At 41.7% G+C, this 19,544-nt stretch overlaps 2 protein-coding genes across 10 annotated transcripts in view; both read left to right on the forward strand.

Moving 5' to 3' along the window:
* ltbp1 (latent transforming growth factor beta binding protein 1) overlaps positions 1–2,799 on the forward strand; it is a 99,578-nt gene extending 96,779 nt beyond the window's left edge. For all 5 annotated transcript variants that reach the window (XM_015362996.2, XM_015362999.2, XM_069179882.1 and 2 more), the window contains 3 exons: positions 290–451; positions 894–1,043; positions 1,768–2,799. In XM_015362996.2, coding sequence (XP_015218482.2) covers positions 290–451; positions 894–1,043; positions 1,768–1,922 — 467 coding nt within the window. In that variant the 3' untranslated portion in view covers positions 1,923–2,799. The remainder of the gene's footprint in view (positions 1–289; positions 452–893; positions 1,044–1,767) is intronic.
* Positions 2,800–8,121: 5,322 nt separating this feature from the next.
* The window catches only part of rasgrp3 (RAS guanyl releasing protein 3 (calcium and DAG-regulated)), a 47,439-nt gene continuing 36,016 nt past the window's right edge, over positions 8,122–19,544 (forward strand). Inside the window, exons 1-3 of one of the 5 annotated variants that reach the window (XM_015362967.2) lie at positions 8,122–8,344; positions 8,464–8,647; positions 12,573–12,815. The gene's annotated coding sequence lies outside the window, so the exon portion shown is untranslated. Of the gene's footprint in view, positions 8,345–8,463; positions 8,648–12,572; positions 12,816–16,253; positions 16,576–19,544 lie in introns of those variants that run through there. The other 4 variants (XM_015362966.2, XM_015362970.2, XM_015362973.2 and 1 more) reach the window with 4 other exon arrangements.

A 19,544-nucleotide genomic window follows, 5' to 3' on the forward strand; every position in this document is an offset into this window, starting at 1 on the left:
ATTGGATTTGTTCTACCTGTGTTTGCGTGCGTTTCTTCAGAGGCTCCAGTTTCCTCCCACAGTCCAAAGACATACTGGTGGGTTGACTGGCTTCTGGGAGAACTGGCCCTGCGGTGAGTGAGCGCCCTGCGGCAGACTGGCGGACTGGCGCCCTGTCCGGGGTGTGCCCGTGCGCCCGGGGCATGCTGGGATAGACTCCGGCCCCCCCTGCCACCCTGCATGGGATGAAGCGGTTAGAAAAAGGATGGATGCATTATCCACGCTGAAAGGATTTTCCCCGTCTTCACAGCGGACTACACCACCATGTGCAACCTGCCCGGGCCTGGCGAGCGCCGTGCATACGGACAGGACGCCCTGACGCCCTTCCAGCCCGGCTTCCCTGTGCCAGGGCTGGAGTACGACTCGCCGCCCCACGATTCCCAGTTTCTGCCCATGTATGACGACGAAGAACGTAAGTGTAACCTTCGCTTCTAAAATCGGAACAATACTGATGCTGCCTGCTGCTGCCATCTAGTGGCGTCTCCTCCTGTCCGTTCTGAAGAGGCCCCGTGCATCCATCTGAGCCGAGCAGCGGAGACACTAGAGATGTTTCAGGCAGACTGGACGAAGCACGGCTAGATTACGTTGAGTAATATTTGCAAAATAAATTTAAAGCCTTTCACAAGCCATTTACTTAGAAGGTGTAGCTCAATTTCTGGATGGTGTAAAGAGGATAAGTTATGTTTTCTTGTAAACGGAATTGAGAAAACTGCGACACTGCCCTCCTAAGGAAGTGGCTGACCAGCCAGAGCCCAGCAGCCCCTATCCTCCAGGCCGGGCTGCGCGTCCGGTCCTTCGTCCTCTCGCCGTCCGTGCTCACGCTCGCCTGCCCCCCCCCCCGCTGTCCCTCACAGACCAGTACGACGCCTTCGAGGGGCTGAGGGCGGAGGAGTGCGGCGTCCTGAACGGCTGCGAGAACGGCCGCTGCGTGCGGGTCCAGGAAGGCTACACCTGCGACTGCTTCGACGGCTACTCCCTCGACTTGGCCAAGATGGCCTGCGTCGGTAAGAGCGAGGGGAGCCGCCACCCGCCCGCCGCCCGTCACAAAGCCCCAGGGTTGCAGAAGAGAGAAAGAAAGAGATTCGCTCTCGCGCCCTGGCCTCCGGGGGGGCCGCACCCCAGCTCCGGGGAGTCGCAGTGAGCGCTGGCCGTTTTGGGCCTGGGTGTGGCAGGGCCTTTTACAGGTCACTGCCGCGACACGCTCCCTGCACTCGCCGCACAGGGCCACCCCGCCACCACTCGGCCTTCTCTACCGAGCATAGCGCACACCAGAGGTGTTACTAAGGAGAGGAGGCCATAGAGCTGCGTTTGGTAGCCAGCACGTCAGTGATCCATGGATCTCATCCAGCTGTTTCTTGAAAGAAGCCAAGGTATGGGGTTCAACCACATGGTAGCTTGTTCCACACTCCCACAACGCTTGGGGTAAAGAAATGCCTCCTGTTCTCCTTTTTAAATGAACTTCCACGTAGTTTTTCCATGCGAGAACCACTGTTCGGTTTAAAGGCGTCCTCTGCACCTGACTGCGTCAGTGTAAATGGTAAACTAAATGTGCAGTTAAACAGATTTCTGCAGTCCCTGACCAATACTGAAGACACACAGAGACAGACGCAGGCTACGCTCCACTCCCAGGGGTGGCCTGCTCCGTCTTTCGATACATCCGCCAAGCTGGGCAGAGGCTCCCACCAACGTTGCGGTTCCCGTGCTGTGATTTCTGTGTTGTGATTTCAGATGTCGACGAGTGCTCCGAACTCAACAATAAAATGTCGCTCTGCAAGAACGCAAAGTGCACCAACACGCAGGGCTCGTACCGGTGCCTGTGTCTGCCAGGGTTCGTGCACTCGGACAAGCCCAACTACTGCGTGGCCGCGGACGAGCTGGAGTAGTGCCGCGCGCCGACAGGACGGCCCCAGTAAGCACGCTTATGTAACCGAAGCCCATATACTCTGCACTGTATAAAACAAACAAATGAAAAAAAATATTCTACTTGAGATGAAGATAACACTTAACCTACTATGTGGTGCCTGTATGGAAAACAGCATTGTATAAATATGATGAGTTGTTTTTAGAAGGAGTTTAAGCTTTATGGGGTAGAACTCCGATTCTCCCCCGAAGTCATTAAGAATCCAATGGACAAGTGCTGGGAAAAGCTCAGCGACCAGTCAGAAACCTTCCATGGATGTTTTATAAGTGAACAAGTCCTCCAGCCTTTCTTCTGTCCAACAAACTCTTCTCTTCTACTTTGATATACTGTATAGGACAGTTGGCTTCGAAAACACAATGGTGAAACCTTCTGCATTAGTATCATTCAGTTGTATTTCAGAACTATACAGTATGTACTGTAAAAGAATGTTGTTATTGTAAATTCTTTGAGAGAAGCTTTTTTTAGGCATTTTTTTGTATTATAAAAATTACACAAATGTACTTCTCTGTGTCTGGAACATTGGACAATGGCATTTATTTTTAATTTGTTTTTGTTGTCCGCCCTGTGGAGCAGGCAGGTTTGTTGCTTTTCTACCCTTTGTTTTTAAAAAAAAATGAAGTTCTCCATTTTCTACTCGTTACACATTTTCTGCACTTAACTGCAATTTTAAAAGTCTTGCCAGGTTGCAATGCTGCTAAAGAACAGCCATTGGAGTAAGTTTTTGTACATTTAAACTAAAGAGATGAAAACCAGTTTATGTATTGTTATTTGTACATGAAAAAGGCTCTTGTATTAATATCCTTTCATATTATGATGTATATTAAACCTCTATAAATAAATCACTGTTTGTGATATTTTACTGGCCTGGTGTGATGGGATTCTCTGCCAATGTGGTTTTCTGTTCAGGTACAGAAGGTCACAGCAGCATGTCTGATTGTATTATTGTTGATGTCTTTCTCCATGCTGAACAAAGCCTATTTCGGTTAACTACTCTTGTGACAGATTTGTGCAATAGTGAAAACGCACCTGGTTGTGATTTGTACTGACTCACAATCTGGTGACCGGGCGAAAAATGTGACTACATTAAAATAAAACAACAATGGGAAACATTTTCAGTAAGTTCCTGAAGATGTTGGTATTGCTTTGCGTTTGTCCAAGGAAGGCAGAATCATTTAATTTACATCCCCAAAACAAGTTTTGTTTTTAATGATTTAATGGTTAGCTGTCATTTTAGGAAACAAATGAGAGAAGGACATTTCTGCAATCATATTTTTAGGTCTTTTGCTTGTTAATCATAATCTTTTGGCTGTATAGATTTGAAACACTACATTCATACAGATATACGTCTTTTTCCCCATCCTTCTGAAGAACAGGGCTGTGTGCAGATAAAACAACCCTCCTCTCACTTCTCTGTTTGTGACTCAGCTGCCTTTTTAATAACTCAGCCAATTTGAACCGCTTCAGTTACTGCAGCATGCTGGCTGTTATCACACAGATGGCTTTTTCATGCTTTTAAAGGGCAGGGGAGCCCAGAATGTGCACTGGGTGCGTGTGTGAAAGCACCAAAGTCCTGTGGGGGTGACCAGATGGAGCATCACTATCATGCATGACCAGATGGCTGCCCCTTCAGGACCTGTCATGAGAGTCCAAGTCATTGGGGGAGTGGGTTAATACTAGCTGCCAACCTCGAGTTCTTACAAGCGATATGAAGATGAGCTCAGCACCTTAGCAGACAGCTGCTTACTCATGGTGAGGATTTAACAGGAGGTAGTTACTTAGTAACACCTGTGAGTATGTGCCGTCGGTATACTGGTATTGGGGTTTTCATGAGCTCCTTCTATGCCTGTTGATCAGCCAGTTCAGAAATGCAGTAAAAGCAATCTTGTTGATAAATCCTCTAGTGTTGATTCCAGCAATAACTGCCATTGAGCACATTGGTGCTATTTTGCAACTCCATCTCCTACATCTGCAGCTCCTGCAGTTCAGAATCAACAGGCACTGTTCTGGGTCATGAACCAAGGGGGATTTCACACCTCCGCTGTGTTTGCCAGGAATCTCCCAGGGCAGAGACACAGCAGAGTGAAACCTGAAAGTGCTAAAAACTCACAATGAGAAGCTATGCATCTTTTCACGCTCTTTTGAATTCCTTGCTACATTTTTCTGATGTGTTGCTGTTGTGAGCCGAATGTTTCAAGGCTGATCAGTTTTCAGCTTACAGGGAGAAATACTTTTAAGAGTCATTTCTGTGAACCCCCCGGCCTTATTAAACATCGGCACCCACCTTTTCTACATGGTTTAGATTCTGTAAGCAGCGTAAATTGCTTCAGTAAAGTACTTAACTGAATTCATGTACACAAGTAAGTCCATTTGAATAAACCGCTTGTGCTGCACAGAGATCACGTGACCTCTGCTGCGATGCGTTGAAAAGTCACATGACCTCTGCCAAGACACACGCTAAAATTCGCTTGACCCCTGCCGGGTCCCAACCACGTCAATTAATAATAATCTAACAGTTCTCATTAACCCATTATCAATTTCATATTTGACTTTGTGCAAAACAGCAAAAAAATGTAATTTTAATTTTCCTGTTATGTCAGGGTAATGAAATGGCATCGTTTCACTTGTGTATACGCGGATGAGGTCAAGTGTGGAATAAGCTTTTTCATTTTGTCAACAGTAAAGAAGGAAAGACTTTTACACTTTTAATACAGGTTTCAAGTCAAGTGAAATATGGCACATATTAATGTCAGATTCAGATATTCACATTTTTAGACATACGGTGTATGCAACTGCATTGCATTTACATAGGACTATACGTTATGTTACATTTGTAGAGATTTCATGTGTGGTAACTAAATAGAACAAAATCTATAAAGATCATATCCACCCCAGACATACTTCTGAAAGCACTGGAGCAATAACTCGTCTCCCCCAGAGTCACACAAATCTGTCCGGGCAGAGGAAGAGTTAGTAAACGCTATGGTGAAGGGGTGCCACATCCATGGCAGCTGCGCAAAGCCACTCAGGAGCTGTGAGAATATTCGCTGGGAGTAGTGCTATCCAGAACACCAGGATATGCAGTTTACAGCATCAGATTTTACTGGTAGAATGTAGAGTCATGCCTGTTTGCTCCCACAGCGCAAAGACATGCTGGGAGTTTAATTGGCTTCTGGGAGAACTGGCCCTGGTGTGAGTGCGTGCGCGTCTGTGTCCGCGCCCTGCGAGGGACTGGCGTCCCCTCCAGGATGTGCCCTCCTTGTGCCCGCAGGGATAGTCTCCGGCTCCCCAGTGACCGTGGAGAGAAAGTTCAAACTATACAACGTTCTAGTATGACCACTTTTGGAACACGGTGTACAATCGTGGTCATCTCGTTACAAAACGAATATTTCAGAGAAAGGCTCCCACACATCCATTCCTGGATTTAAAGGAATATCACGCCCTGACAGGCTTAAAGAGCTAAATCCTTTCTACAGCACAGCAAATTGCCATGGGGCTTACAGTCCTCCAGGGCAATGACAGCTGCAGAATCTACAGTACAGACCCCAGCACAGGACACAGAAACAACACGCAACAGCACATGAGTCACTGGAGATGTCCTATAGTTTAGGGCATGCAAACAAACTTTAATACATTCATTGCAAATAGATTTATTGACACTAAAGTATCCATTTATAAAGCATTTATATCTGATACTTTGCACATTTATATCATATGTATAATATAATATTATTGTATTATATTTTGTTAATACACATATATATTTGGTAAAGTCTGTTTTTTAACTTTACCGGCTGTACTGGTACAGTTAATCATTGAAAAAGTCTTACCTAATCTGGTAATAGTAAAATCGGACCAGACCAATTAATCAACTTCAATCAGATCTGCCTTGTTACATTTCACCTTACAGTAACACAGGCCCTTCTTTTTTGTACAAATGAGTACATCTTGCGGTTTTCTTCTGCTTTTTGTGTCTTACATTCTCCGTTAGCTGGTCTAATTATTTAATTAGCTCCATTACTGTACTGTTTCTAACCAGGCTCCAATGTGATTGAATGCTAACTGTACCTGAAGTGAATGTCTTGTGTAATCACCAGTAAATGACCTTAAGAAAAATCCTACATAGGTCTAATTTAGAAAGCAATTAGGTTGTTTAATTGCCTGCTCGGGCTGGAACACAAACCAACAGACACATGGCCCTCCAGGAACTGAGTCCGAGACCCCTGCTGTAAATTCTTAAGATCAGACTGTACTGTTCCACTGTTCTACACACAGAGAGCTCCCAGCAGTGTGTGTGTGAGAGTGTGTAAAAACTATGCACATAAACAGCAGTAGATGCTTTAGTACAGAAGCCAAGGACCTGAAAACCCTTCAATATTTTCAGATATAGTAACTGCAACGTGTTTGACTAGCTTTCTCACAGGACATAGTACAGATCCATTAAACCACGACTGCACGAGCCAAATGAAACCAAGCTGTGTGAATTTAAGCGACGATTATGGATACGTCATTAAAGTGATTTCATTTTTACAAAAGAGCACAGAGTAAAATAGCATTATGACAAAATGTGAAGAGGACCTCAAATTCAGCTGATCTCCTTCAGATGAATGTACTGTAGGTCCCAAGAGAGAACTGTGAACCACTGAAAAAATAATCTACTGTAAGAGACTGACAGATAAGCAAGAAAACCATTACAGCCTGTATTCCTGAAATTATTCTTTAATTTTTTTATTCTCTCTTAATCATGGATTAGTCATTTTGTCTGCCCTTCAGAAAAGAGAGACATACATTCATTACCCAGACATAAAAATACTGACAGCTCCTAGTCCATGCCACAATCTGTAAAGATCAACCCAACTTTACACATGCGCAGCCCCAGAACTACTAAAGCAGACGGACATAACCTTTGACTCCTATATCTTCACTGGTATTCTAGCTTTGCTATTTACTTATACAGGTTTCATATGCAGTAAAAGAATGTAAAAAAGGCCCATATTTTTTTTTTTATCCCTTTTCAGATTTTGGACCTCATCAGTATTTTTGATATATATATGTATGTCTGTTATTTTCCTTTTTCTTGTTCCAATTTCTGAAGATGCATCTTTCCAGCTAACTTCGGTTTGGTTTTACTTACAAGAAAAGCCTATTTTCTTAAGTTTAACTGCCGTGTACACTCATCAAGTCTGACCCGATAATACACTCCTATTAAAGCAACCCTGCCTTTTTATGCAATATGTCTATGAAGCAAAATGTTTCAATCCAGCCCATCCAGTAAAAAGTCAAAAAAATGTTACACCATTCCCTTGCTCTGCCTGTCAAAGTAACCTATGCTGAACGGTGAAAATGAAAGGTATTTATCATTAAACATACGTTCTTCACGTAAAATATATTTCCCCAAGAAAAGTTTTTCTTATCAGAAGTATCTGAACACCCGATCAGACTCGTTATGGGATGTGAATCCCAAGAAGAATGAGAAAACAGCCTGTGATTTCCCAGTCTCTACTATAGCCTTTGCTTCATTGTTAAGACTGCAAATCTGTACAGTCATGCGACCCTCCGCAGAGCACCGAGCGGCAGATGTTTCACATGACTGAAACAAACAGCTTGTGAATTTAACACATCATCTCAAGCTCCTTTACACTCTATTCCATTTTTTTAACAAAAGAAGGAAAGGTGAAGGGACCAAAACAACCAGTCCAAAGCTCTTGAAAAAAGTTTTTTTTTTAAAACTGTCATGGAGGTATTTAGGAAAGGACTCGCACATGAAAAATACTCCACGGGAGAGTTGAAGGCAGTCAGTGTTAAAGACGGTGAGACGCCTTAATCCAGAAAGGATAACGGATACAGTTCTATTGGCTCTCTTATCTAACCCGATTGTGGCCAATGCGCAGAAAACATCTTGGAGATGCGATCGCGATCTCAGCTGGAGCACGTCACACTCCAGTCACACGTGGGTCACTAGCACTCTTAAAAGGTTATTTTTCCCACTAACTAACATCTATGAATGTGCTTTCTGCAGCCAAAATGTAGATGGATTGTCCTGAAATGTACATCTGCTGAAATGTGCTCAGTTTGATCATTTCCGTTACTGCAATCCTCCAAGTGGCGCTGCTGACTGAGCAGCCCTGTCAATTATTGCCAACTCACATTCACCAAGTGGTTGTCCTGACATACTGGAGTACACTCCTGGTGTTTTTATTCTCCCCTCTCTCACACTCCTCTGCTCCAGTGCACAGATATTTTGCAGAACAGTTAGCATAGGCTTCCTGTAAACGTGAGGCTATTTATAGCTGTAGTTCACTGGCACAACCAGGACACTGCTCGGTTTTATTATTTTTTTCCACTGGCAGAGCAGTTAGAGGGAGCCAGAGCCTGCTGAAATACAAGGTAATTGATAAGGTTTCTCTGCAAAACAGGAGGCTCACTGTGTCAGGCAGGCAGAGATAAGATGTGCATGCTGCACTGTTTGTTTTCTTGCCTGATGTCCTGTCCACTATCTTCTCCAGGACACTGGGACTGGGACCAGACACAGCCGTTGTGTCTCAGGTAGGATTTTTGAATAGTCTGAGGCTCTGTCACTGCAGTTGCAGAGACTGATGAGAGCTGGAGACTGCAGCACAGCCTTTCGCTGAGAACAAGCATCCTGGGAAAAAAGAAACTTAAACTGTACCTGAAAAGGGGCATAATGAGGTAAGGGGGTTTTGGGTTTTGGTTTTTGAATTGTGGATATCTGACCACAAGGTGGAATGATTAGCACTTAACTTTTGTTTTAAAAGTGAAACACTGAGACCAGTTGCATTATCTCTTTACAAACCTTTTGAAATTCAGAAAGCCTCTTTAATGGTTTTATTCAGTACATTGAGAATTATTTTGCATCATACAAGCTCATATTTAAATGTAGCAGTTTTATTAGGTTACTTTTACCTCTCCTGTGTTGTACTTAATTTTTAATATGGAATTTCATTAAAAAGTTTTCTTTTAAGCCTTGATGCATTCAAACTTTTCAATTAACCCTAGGACGTGCACCTCGTTATAATGGTATTTGAAACATTCTGCGAGTTCCATTGATCCAAACCTTTTAGTGAACATGGTTACTGAATTAAATATGAAAATTTATAATTTCTTCTCTTATCAGACTTCCGAGCCTGTAGTGATTGTAAGGTTCCCTTTTTTCTTCCCAAATTTCCAACTGGCCTTGATCAATTTCCATGTTGCCAGTCTACACCACATTTGGCTGTTCGGCCATGACGCTAGCACTGTATCAATTGAATATATTTATATCACTTTGAAAAATCTTTTTGGGAACAGCTGCACAGGTTGCAGTGAAATGTGGCATATTCCATCACTAAACCTGCTATTACCTGAGTTATTGCCTCAGGGTAAAAGGAATTCACTATGGTAAAGTGTATAAACTAAGAAAGCCACTGATGGCTACCTTATGCCGAAATGCCAAATTTCCCTTGTTGAACAATGCATCATCCGTGCTCAATAAGTTGTGAATTTTCAAAATCCCATGTTCTCAATTAATAAATATCTGCAATGAAACTGACTAAATACCTCAAAACATGGCAGGTAACATCACAGGGACATTGCAATTTAAATACAGGAAATATGACCTTATTACAGAACTCAGGCTACTAACAAAGTGCGATCTCGATTACTATTCTCCAACTATTTCCATGGAGCTGCTACTGCTAGTAGTTATTAATAAACTGAATCATATCTGCCTCTTTAAACAGATACCCGCGTGTTTAAATGCTTATAATAAAACTACTTATAACTAGGGCAACATTTTATTCATTTTTGTACTGTTGATATAATATGAGGTAGTACTGTTGCATTTAGGACTTATTGCATTTTTGAAAGGGCACAGAGAGTATATTTGGCATTAGGCAGAGATGTTTCTCACTAAAAATATTACAAATTATTTCAATTCTTAGGCTAAATCCAATGTAATCAGAAGCACAAATGACTCAGATGTCTATTGATTATATTACTGAAGTCACAAAAACTTTATACATCATTCCTTACAGCGAGCATTTCTTCCTGTAAAGACTTAAATGGTACTGTTGCCTTACTACAGCATTTTCAAACCTGCTAATTTCACTTATTTTGTATATGCAAGATGGAATTAATCGTTATGCATTCTTGACTTGCTGCTAAGTCACTGTGTAAATACTGCTTCACAGCTTTACAAGAGTTGTCATGAAATTAAGATTGTAAGCTGCCACAACTGTTTGCAAGTTTAGTGCTACACTTTGGTTGACAGTTCATCTTTATTTGACTGACCAGCATTTCCTTTTTGTGTTTCTGGTAATTTGGCCTTGTGCTTCTCCTCTGGATAAGTACTGACAAGTCTGTGCATTGACAACACCCTCCTGTAGCATCAGCCTTGCAATACACCACTGGGACATGGTTCGTAAAGGTGACGCCTTGCAATACACCACTGGGACATGGTTCGTAAAGGTGACTGACTTCAGTGTAAAAACCCCCCCTTACATTTACTTACACCCGCAGCAAACTTCACCAGTGCAGTACTTAAGTATTATATTTATTAAATCTAAACTATTTCAAAACCAGCATTCCATAAAATAATTACCTTTCCATTTAAATTGTCTTGCAAATTGAAATGAGTGACTTCGGTAAACAGGTTAGATTAAGTGTAGGATGGTTCACTATTCTTTTACAAGTGTGGTGCAGAATTTTCCTGTCTCCCCAGAATGCTCAGGGGTAACAGTCAAAGTCAGCTCGGTCTTCAGCCAATGTGTAAGAGCACAGGCCAGCGTGAGTGAGCCAGTTCACATCTCCCATTGTACAAAGCAAGTCTTTGTTAAACTATAATCAGGATATCACATTTTCTTTCAATGCTGCAAATTCCTTACAAATTTCTCCAGTGAAATAACCTTGACTTGTGAAAGTGTCCTATTTTGCAGTCACAGCTCACTAGTATCTCATGCAGTGCATCGTTAAGTTATGATTAACTATAATGTGTTTTTTGTGTGCTGAAATGCACACAGAAGCTAAGGGAAGCAAAAAAAGTCTTACTATTTGTTCACATTGTATCCAAGTGGGGACACACTGTATCACTGTATGAATTACTAGTGAGGCATGACTTAATGTCTACAAAACCAGACCCTTTCACACGTCAAGTTTACAACAACACAGTGCCCAGAATGTTGGTTTGCATGGATAGAGCAGAGACAACATCAGATGCGTCTCCCTGCTATCACTGTACATGTAGGTCACCCGCACACTGCAAAAGTCATTAAGAGTCACAATTGAATAAGTAATTACTGCATTATGTGTAGATATGTACTGGGCTTCATGTGAATTCAAATGGAATCATGATTTTCTTCATGCATAACTAAAAAGTTTTTTCTTTCCCGAACACTGAAGAATTAAGCAATTTGAATATGTATTTTTACCACCAAAAGCCAAAACACAACATCCTATACTTTACATAAACGCAAGACAACCTAACAACTGCGTTTCGGAACTAGATATATCAGAATAAAGCAAATGAACATTTTTTTCATAGTTCCATTCATCTCGCGTTTCGGTTTAGAGAAGCAGGTGTCTATAATTTATCGGTTCTCTAACAAAACACAAGTGCAAAAAAAAAGGCTAAAATACATAAAGAACATTTACCTTACCTTTAGAAATCGAGTTAATTTTACTACTTTGCCTTGAAAATTCACGAGTTTTCAAAAACAAAACATCCTGCAACAAAGATAGCTGCTGGAGCCCTATAGGTTCAAATCGACCGGCTCTAGATCTGATTGGGTAGAATAGCTGTCATTCCGCGAATCCTCACCATTCAGAAATTAAAGCCATTAAGTATTTACAACTTACTAAACATGTTTATTATCAGTACTGCACACGCCAGGATTTACTGTATAAAACCAGAAAAGTGCAAAAAAAAAGTTTAAAAGATGTAGAAATTATAAGAAGCCTTTATAGGGCTGGAAGCATTGAAATACTGAGTCTCCCACAACGTGAGAAACTGGCTTTTGAAGAAAGAAAATAAAATGCGTTTTTGTTTTTGGTTTTTATGTTTTGTCCTGGATATTTCTTTCTAAAGTCTGTACTGAGAAAGATCACAGAAACATGAAGGTCTGTACTGTGTGTAGTTTCAGAGATAACTCAAGATATTAAAAGGTACATTTGTGCCATTTGGGCACTGACCTTGACGTCCATTTTGGGAGAGGGGGTGGATAAGTCTGAGGTCTAACGCCCTGGCCACAGGGCCTGGCCAATGCAGGGTGAGGAGTGACCAAAGGCCAGCTGCAGAAAGGAGAATGTGGTGGAGTGAAGGTGGTCACTTACGGTATTTATAGTGTTTTAGGAGAGGCAATGACTTCAGCAGTTATTGCGAATTACTGACGGCTGAGTCTGATTGAACGTGGTTGTTGTCACCCCTCCCAAACTTTCGTTATAAACTCTATTAGGTTCCGCCGTGAATATACTGGACCTATGTGAGAGTATCCACGACGGAGAAGGTTGAGCGTAATTGAAACGTGTATGTGGTGTTTTCGTAGTGCAAGTTTAAAACAGACCATCTGCTGTGCATGAGATTTAGACAAGGACAATTTATTTTCCCCTTTTATTTTTCAAGCTGCATGGGGACAGGGTTAGGATTAGGTATCTCGGACTGTCTCAGATCCCATCACAGCCGTTCCCTGTGGCATCCTGGCGACCTGCAGGCTCGGGATGACGTCGCTGGAGTGACACGCCTCTCCCCCAATCACTGCGGAGCTTCGAGAGGAGGGCAGGGCTACGGAGGGTACAGGAGTGGCCGCTGTGAGCACAGGTGTACGGACACAATCGGCGATTCCAAATCGTTAATAGTAATAATCAGGTATAATAAAGAAACTGGTTATTCTAAAATGGGGGGGAAAAAAACCCGTAGAGGAGCAATACTCATCGCTCGCACACGTCATTACGGTCACTTATTTTATTGCTCCATGGCCGCTTGTGTTCTGTGGTTCTGCTTTAGGTGACATACTTAACATGCTGTCCTACTTCCTGGAGCCCCTATGAGCACTGACTCCAGTGGCTGCATGGCTGTGGAGCCTGACCATCCTGGTTTGATTCCATTCACGCCAGTGACATTCCAGAAGTGCCTTCGACTGTACCAGACTGATTCATCTGGAAGAGTTTTATAGCCGTTCTGTAGCTCTTCAACAGTCCAGATGGCCATTGACTGCACTTAAAGCCGTTAAGCTGCTTTTGATTATGTATTCATAGAGGGCAAGTTTTGAGGGAATGCTAGCTCCTGATTTCCTCATCCTGTCCTGCGAGCAGAACAAAACAATTGAGCTTGAATGTTGGTTTCCCAAGTTTTGGGCATTGTTTCCCATGGATCTGCTAATGGAACTCGGACAGGAAATGTCGCATGTGTTTTTGTTTTGGTTTAGTTTGGTTGAGCTTGCTTCAGTATGGTTTGGCAGCCTTGCTGCTTACAGGGTAAAAGTGTTTAGACCGCTCTTTGGCGGCATCAGTTCTGGAACTGTAAAGGTGGTAGTGGGGCTTCACACTCAGAACTTCCAACAGGCCACACTTGAGCACACATGTGGAGAAGCATTAAAAAGCAATACATGCTATTGCTTCTGATGCTCATGCTCGTTCTTGGTATATTATGCTCTCTAATTATTAGCTATGTAATACTAACCAATAAATATATTTGAGCATGATATTAGAGGAGGTACTGATACAGCTGTAAAAATGGTAGAGCTCATAAATCCCTTTTGAATTATCCCCAAAGAATTAATATTGTTGGCAGTTTCATTTATGATTACAATACACCTCAGTTTTGAGAATTCTTTCAGTCAAAGCACTGCAGCACAGACGCGGTTTTCTAATTTTAGGGTTCATTCTATGACTGTATGCTTTCATTTGAAATACACCTAATGACAATTGATGGAGACTAGTTTCCCCTCTATTTCTTTCCCCTCCGCAAGAAAGCATTGAAGGATGATTTGTTTTTTTTCTTTACTCGCCTAATGCCAGGCCCTGTAGCAGAAGTACGTTGCTAATAATAAACTTTATTTTATACAGCACCTTTAAAAGTAGCGTCTCCTAACAATTTACACTAGGTGTAAAAACAGTTATAAAGATAAAGTGACAAAGCAAGTGCATATAAGAAAGACAATTTAACTTTGTAATTTGGTTATATCGCATTTCTGCCGAAGAGGTGTAGCACCAGCAAAGGAATGGAAGGAGAGACGCACTCCCCAAAGAGCTCAGTACACCCTTAAAAACACAGCAACGTACTCTAGTAGGTGCCAAGAGATAGGACCCAGAGAAGGGCAATGACTCATAAAGTAATTTGTTTTTAAAGTGTGTTGAAACATAAAAATACAAACTGATGAGATGGAGGTCTAATTTAGAAAGATGCTTGCTAAAGCACACTAAATAAAATTATTGCAATGGATTTGTAGCACTGTGGTCCACAAACATGGTGAAACCCTCCATGTTAACACCTTGAAAACCACAGTCTTCACTTTGCAGGCAGATGAGTAGAAGCCTGCGTTAGCGTGTACTGGCCTGGTGCATGGCTCCACTCACTGTAACAGAGAAGCAAGAGCGAGTCATGAGCTTGCTCAGATGAGCAGGACATGAGTGCCTCCAAAGTTTCACAGAATATTTCAGCAGAAAAGCTCGGAGTTGCATCATTTATGCCGAGAGTACATGTTTTGGTTCTGAAATAGTTCTCACTTACTGGCAACCCTTATCCACTCTACTCTTGTGAAAACAACAGATGGTTGTTGCTGTGATTTCCTCCACGTATTCAGTGGAATGAATTTTGATGTGATTAATCTTTTCATTCATTTTCAACAAAACAGCTGTGAGTAGTGCAATGCGGTGGTTTTCCTCTCTGTATTTTACCAGTTTTGCTCATGAGTTTAACTGAGGTATTGACTAGGTGAACTCTAACAGAGCCCTCTTTCCCAGTGAGTGTGCTGTCAGTGTCCTCACATACACATACACAATGACCTCTGGGACAGACACTGTCCGGCCTGGAATGTAGATCCTCTCACACTGTGGATGGTTACCTGTTCCGGTGGAATAGCAGTGACCACTGTGGACCTGGGACCAGGAAGAATCACTTATTACAGTGAGGTTAAGTGCTCCACAGACAGACCTTCACTGGTATTCGGCAGCAGTTGTTATTCCATCAGGTTTCTGTACAGGATTAAACCTCAGGATGTCGACTTCCTCTGATAGGCTGCGAAATTAAGTAATTAATCTTGGAGATTTGATATATGTGTTGTAATTATCTGGAGCCTTTTTGTCCTGATAGTTGCTAAAGGGCTGGCTGTGAACAGCTGGTGTCCTGGCTAGCCAGCTGTTTATTGTGGAAAGGCTGGCTCTACAGCCCTTGCTTTCTCTGATCTCCAATGTTTTGTTAGGAAAATGCAACAAGCTCTCTCCCCAGCAGTCACACAGACTCTTTAGTAAAATTGAGAAATGGGGTTAAATATGCAATATATGCCAGGGACCTGTGCAATACATTTATATTTATATCTATGGTTACATCTATATTTATATTCATACGTGTGATACGATTTTCTGTGTACTGTTCTGTTCTAGTTTGTTCTTGTGTGTCCGGACTGTGAGTAACTCTTGTATTGTATTGTATGTATTGTACTATTATTATATAATTCGTTACACTGTGGCTGGGTTGTGTGTGTTAAGCTGCTGTTGCACTGCAATTTCCCTCACGGGATCAATAAAGTATCTATCTATCTAAACTGTAGTAGCCAACTCGTATAACTGTCGTACTACGAAGTAGGGATCCTAATGCAAATAACCAAACAAATAAGGTTTTCTGTAGAAAAGTGCCATCTCAGAAATCTACAAGCCATACTTGGACTGCTTTTGTTAGAGGGTTACCTGTCTTTCAACTAAAATATTAAGATGTTGAATATTTATATCTCATAATAAGGTCCACAGCACAAATAAGTTTTTCATCTGTTAATTGTTTCCTTTGAGACGTTCTTAGTTTTATGTAACTGCATAATTAACCTTACCTTGTGACATGCTTGTTCTTATATTTCTATGTAAAACTGCTGTGCTGTTTATGAAAGTTAGCCCTGTACCTGAAAGCTACCATTACGTAAACCGAAGAATAGATCCCAACTGTTATTACAAAGGTTAAAAAACAAGCAGAAAAAAGGAACGAAGAAAAACAACCCGCTCTTGAACAAAACACCACCATCGTGCTCACTCACAGCCACACATACACACTGACTCCAGCAGGACAAAACATAATCCCCTCTCTCTCATTGTGACACATTTCCTGCTGGTTTTTTTCCAATTCACCTTGTGTAGGATCTATTTTTAGTTAATAAAGGAAAACGCTCCAAAGGAGGCAGGAAAACTAAGTTGGGAAAGAACAGAAGAATAGGAGGAAGTCTGCTTGCCATTCAGGCAAACAATTCGGAGCTAATAGAGTGAGCAGTCACCAGGAGCAGAGCTCAGCCACTGCAGAGGAGTGAGGGGAACATAATTGATTTGGGTCATCACAACAGAAGACTGAAAAACATATGGAAGAAGGCCTTTATTAAACGAACAGAGACCAACAGCATGTATCTACTTTGCAGGCCAGTATGTAGGTGAGTAAGGTGATCTTGAAGCCTTTCCATTTACAAAGTGTATTGGATTCTTCATGATAATGCTAACGAACGTCATGTGCAGGCTTAGACACTCTCAGTTAATAATGCAGCTGCTTTCATTAGTAAGAGACATCTTGTACTGCTCTGCTTCTAGATAAAATACCCAACATTTGCATTTTCTTTCACGGAGTCCACAGTACCAACATAAGGCAAACCACTAGCTCACGCAAGTGTGTGACAGCGCTTCTCTGTGATTCAGATATTTTAAGCCTGGTTTATGCAATGCAGTGTATGTGTTCCTCTGATGCTGTGACTTTCTTCTCATACAGACGAGCACAAGAGGTTAGGAACGCTGTAGTAACACAGAGTGTAGCAAATGGTCTTGTGTTGAATTCCATTCAACCACGCAACGTCTTTCACCCAGTGGTCAGTCAGGGCTCTCTGTTTACTTTAAAAATGCTGTCACCCTGCAGCGACTGTGTGAGTCAGGACAGAGATGGACACATCCTTGCGAGCTTATTAGCCCCAAAGCACAGTTTCTTTGCTTCGTTATCCTGAACAAGAAGGTTAGCCGGATGTCAAGTCTTCTCATTCCAGTGGTGTTCAGTTCTGTCTCACAGATGCTGACGTAATTGCTAAATGCCATGATGGATTTTGACTAGGAAACATCAAAAACATTCTAGGGAAACAATATGGTGGTTCCCAGTGGTCATTGGTAGCTGGTCAAAAGGCATATTAGAAAATTTGTTTTGTAGAGGGAGTTATTAATGCGTGGAGTGACCTTTAAGTCTAGGCTGGTAATTGTGACTGATTCACTGGCTCTATAGAATCCAATGAGGATGAAATGTTCTGATCATAAACTTTTACCTTATTATATTACTGAAAGATAAAAGAGGCCAAATGCAGTCAGTGTATTACATGATTCCCAGATACCCTCTTCAGTTCTTATCGTGGCTTTCAAGGACTAACAGGCAATGTACTGCTCAGGGAGGGAATGGAGTGGGACTGTACTGAACCTGCGTGTGTATTGAGCGTTCATCTTTCCTCTACTGCAGTCGTGCTCACAAACCACTTCTGGAAATTCTCCAAGACTGATGAAATTTTAGGAAAGGGTTTATGTACAGTATGCATGTGCTACTAAAATCTATTTGGAAAGTCTACAAGTTTCTAAATTCCCACTGTACCTCGGTAATTGTGTTCTGTGCTCCTGGAGAGGGGTGAATTATTACACAAAGGAAAAGCATGTGGAGGGCTATGCTCTGCAGGCTTGAACATATTCATCTTCAAGCTTTCAGGACCCTTCTCTCACCCTCCACTGTGAAGTACATCCTTAATGAGCCTGGTTTATTCACAGCAGAAGTCCCATTCCAGCATTTTAGTTGTAGCTGTGGGCTCAGTGGTAATGAGATTAGCATTTTAGTTTCGGCTAGGGTTTTTTTTTCTGCCCCTCTTCATCTGCATACCAGGGATACCAGAATACCCTGCAAACCTTTCAAGTATTCAAGTTTAAAAGAGAGAGAAAGGCACGGAAGCAGTATTGTTACAATGGGCTCTTTGGTTACCCTAGAAACATGCTGAAGGTTCATCACGCTGGGAAGATTACACAAGTCTCCTAACATCTCCACTACCCTCAAGCCCAGAGGTCAAATAGCAGTTACAATTGCTCTGGGTCTCAAAGCCAGAAATCTACACACTCCTTCCTGAAAATGAAACAGATGCTACAGGAATAAGAATTCACATAGCTTATGCTTGAAGACATTATAGGAAATGTGCTCAGGCTTGTATTTATAATTCCATTCCATTTGTTTTGTATGAGACACTTGCTAAATATTTTACATGTTTCCATTGCTTAGAGGTCATCTTTATTGTGGGTGTAAGTGTACAGATTTTTAAGATACAGTGCATATACATACGCTAACAGAACAGTGAAAAACCTGTCCCGTCTCATTGGCAGGTAAGGGTACTTCAAGCAGAAAGGCATCACTCAGGAGGTCTGGTTTGAAAACACAGGCAGAACCACACTCTGTAACCCAGAAACAGCAGGCTCTGTCCTCCTTACAGATCCCACAGTGGTGGGTAATAAGAACTTTGTGATCACACATTTTTTCACAAGAAAGAAAATTAATGTTGTCGACAATATGTTAAGTTATGAAAATATTGTTTTTTCTCCAGAAAGTGGAAAAGTGAAACTCATTTTGAAACCTTCCCAATTTTTGTGTGTATTAGGTACGCATGTAGTGAAGACATCAGCTGAAACAGGGTGAGGCATGCAGTCTCATTGAAATTCATGTGATAATTATCCATTAGTTCTTAAGGGTCATTTTTGTTTAGAAGATATTAGACAACTTCTATATCAACATTAGGGAAGAATAAAGGGTATTTGATCAGAAAAGAGTATTGATCTACAGTATGTGTGATTTTTAGGTTTATAAGTTTATATCTTTTACAGTTTATAAATTATCAAGTGGTTTACATAACATTGTGTTTTTTCAAAAATTCTGTAGCTTTTTTAGGATCAAAAGTCCTAGAACTTGACCCTCGGGTTTTTAAAAATAGATCGTTAGCAAAAAAAAGTGATTGTTTTGACCTGGGATATTTGTTTGACACTGTAGCCTTCATTGCACCTTCATTGTGCAGAAGCACACCTAATGATGCAGGAATGACAGTTTCTTTATTTCTGTTTGATTTATCCTTAAACTAAAACATTTCAATCATTTGCAGACAATTAAAACACATGTCCTTATAATTGTGAGGCTGTTGGTTTTAAAAGTTCTCTCAGAATACATAGGAGGCCTTAGACTGCATCACTATACTTAGCTACCGGGTACTGAGTCTCTTTACTTGCTGAACCTACAAATGTGTATGAGAGGATCAGCATAGTCTGCAGATCTGCCCAGGATAATATGCAAATATGAGTTAATAGAAGAGTAACTGGGGAGGCATGGAAGTGCTGTGGTTCACATTGTTGC

The sequence above is a fragment of the Lepisosteus oculatus genome, chromosome 17 (assembly GCF_040954835.1).
Source record: "Lepisosteus oculatus isolate fLepOcu1 chromosome 17, fLepOcu1.hap2, whole genome shotgun sequence".
In the NCBI taxonomy this organism is placed as follows: domain Eukaryota; kingdom Metazoa; phylum Chordata; class Actinopteri; order Semionotiformes; family Lepisosteidae; genus Lepisosteus; species Lepisosteus oculatus.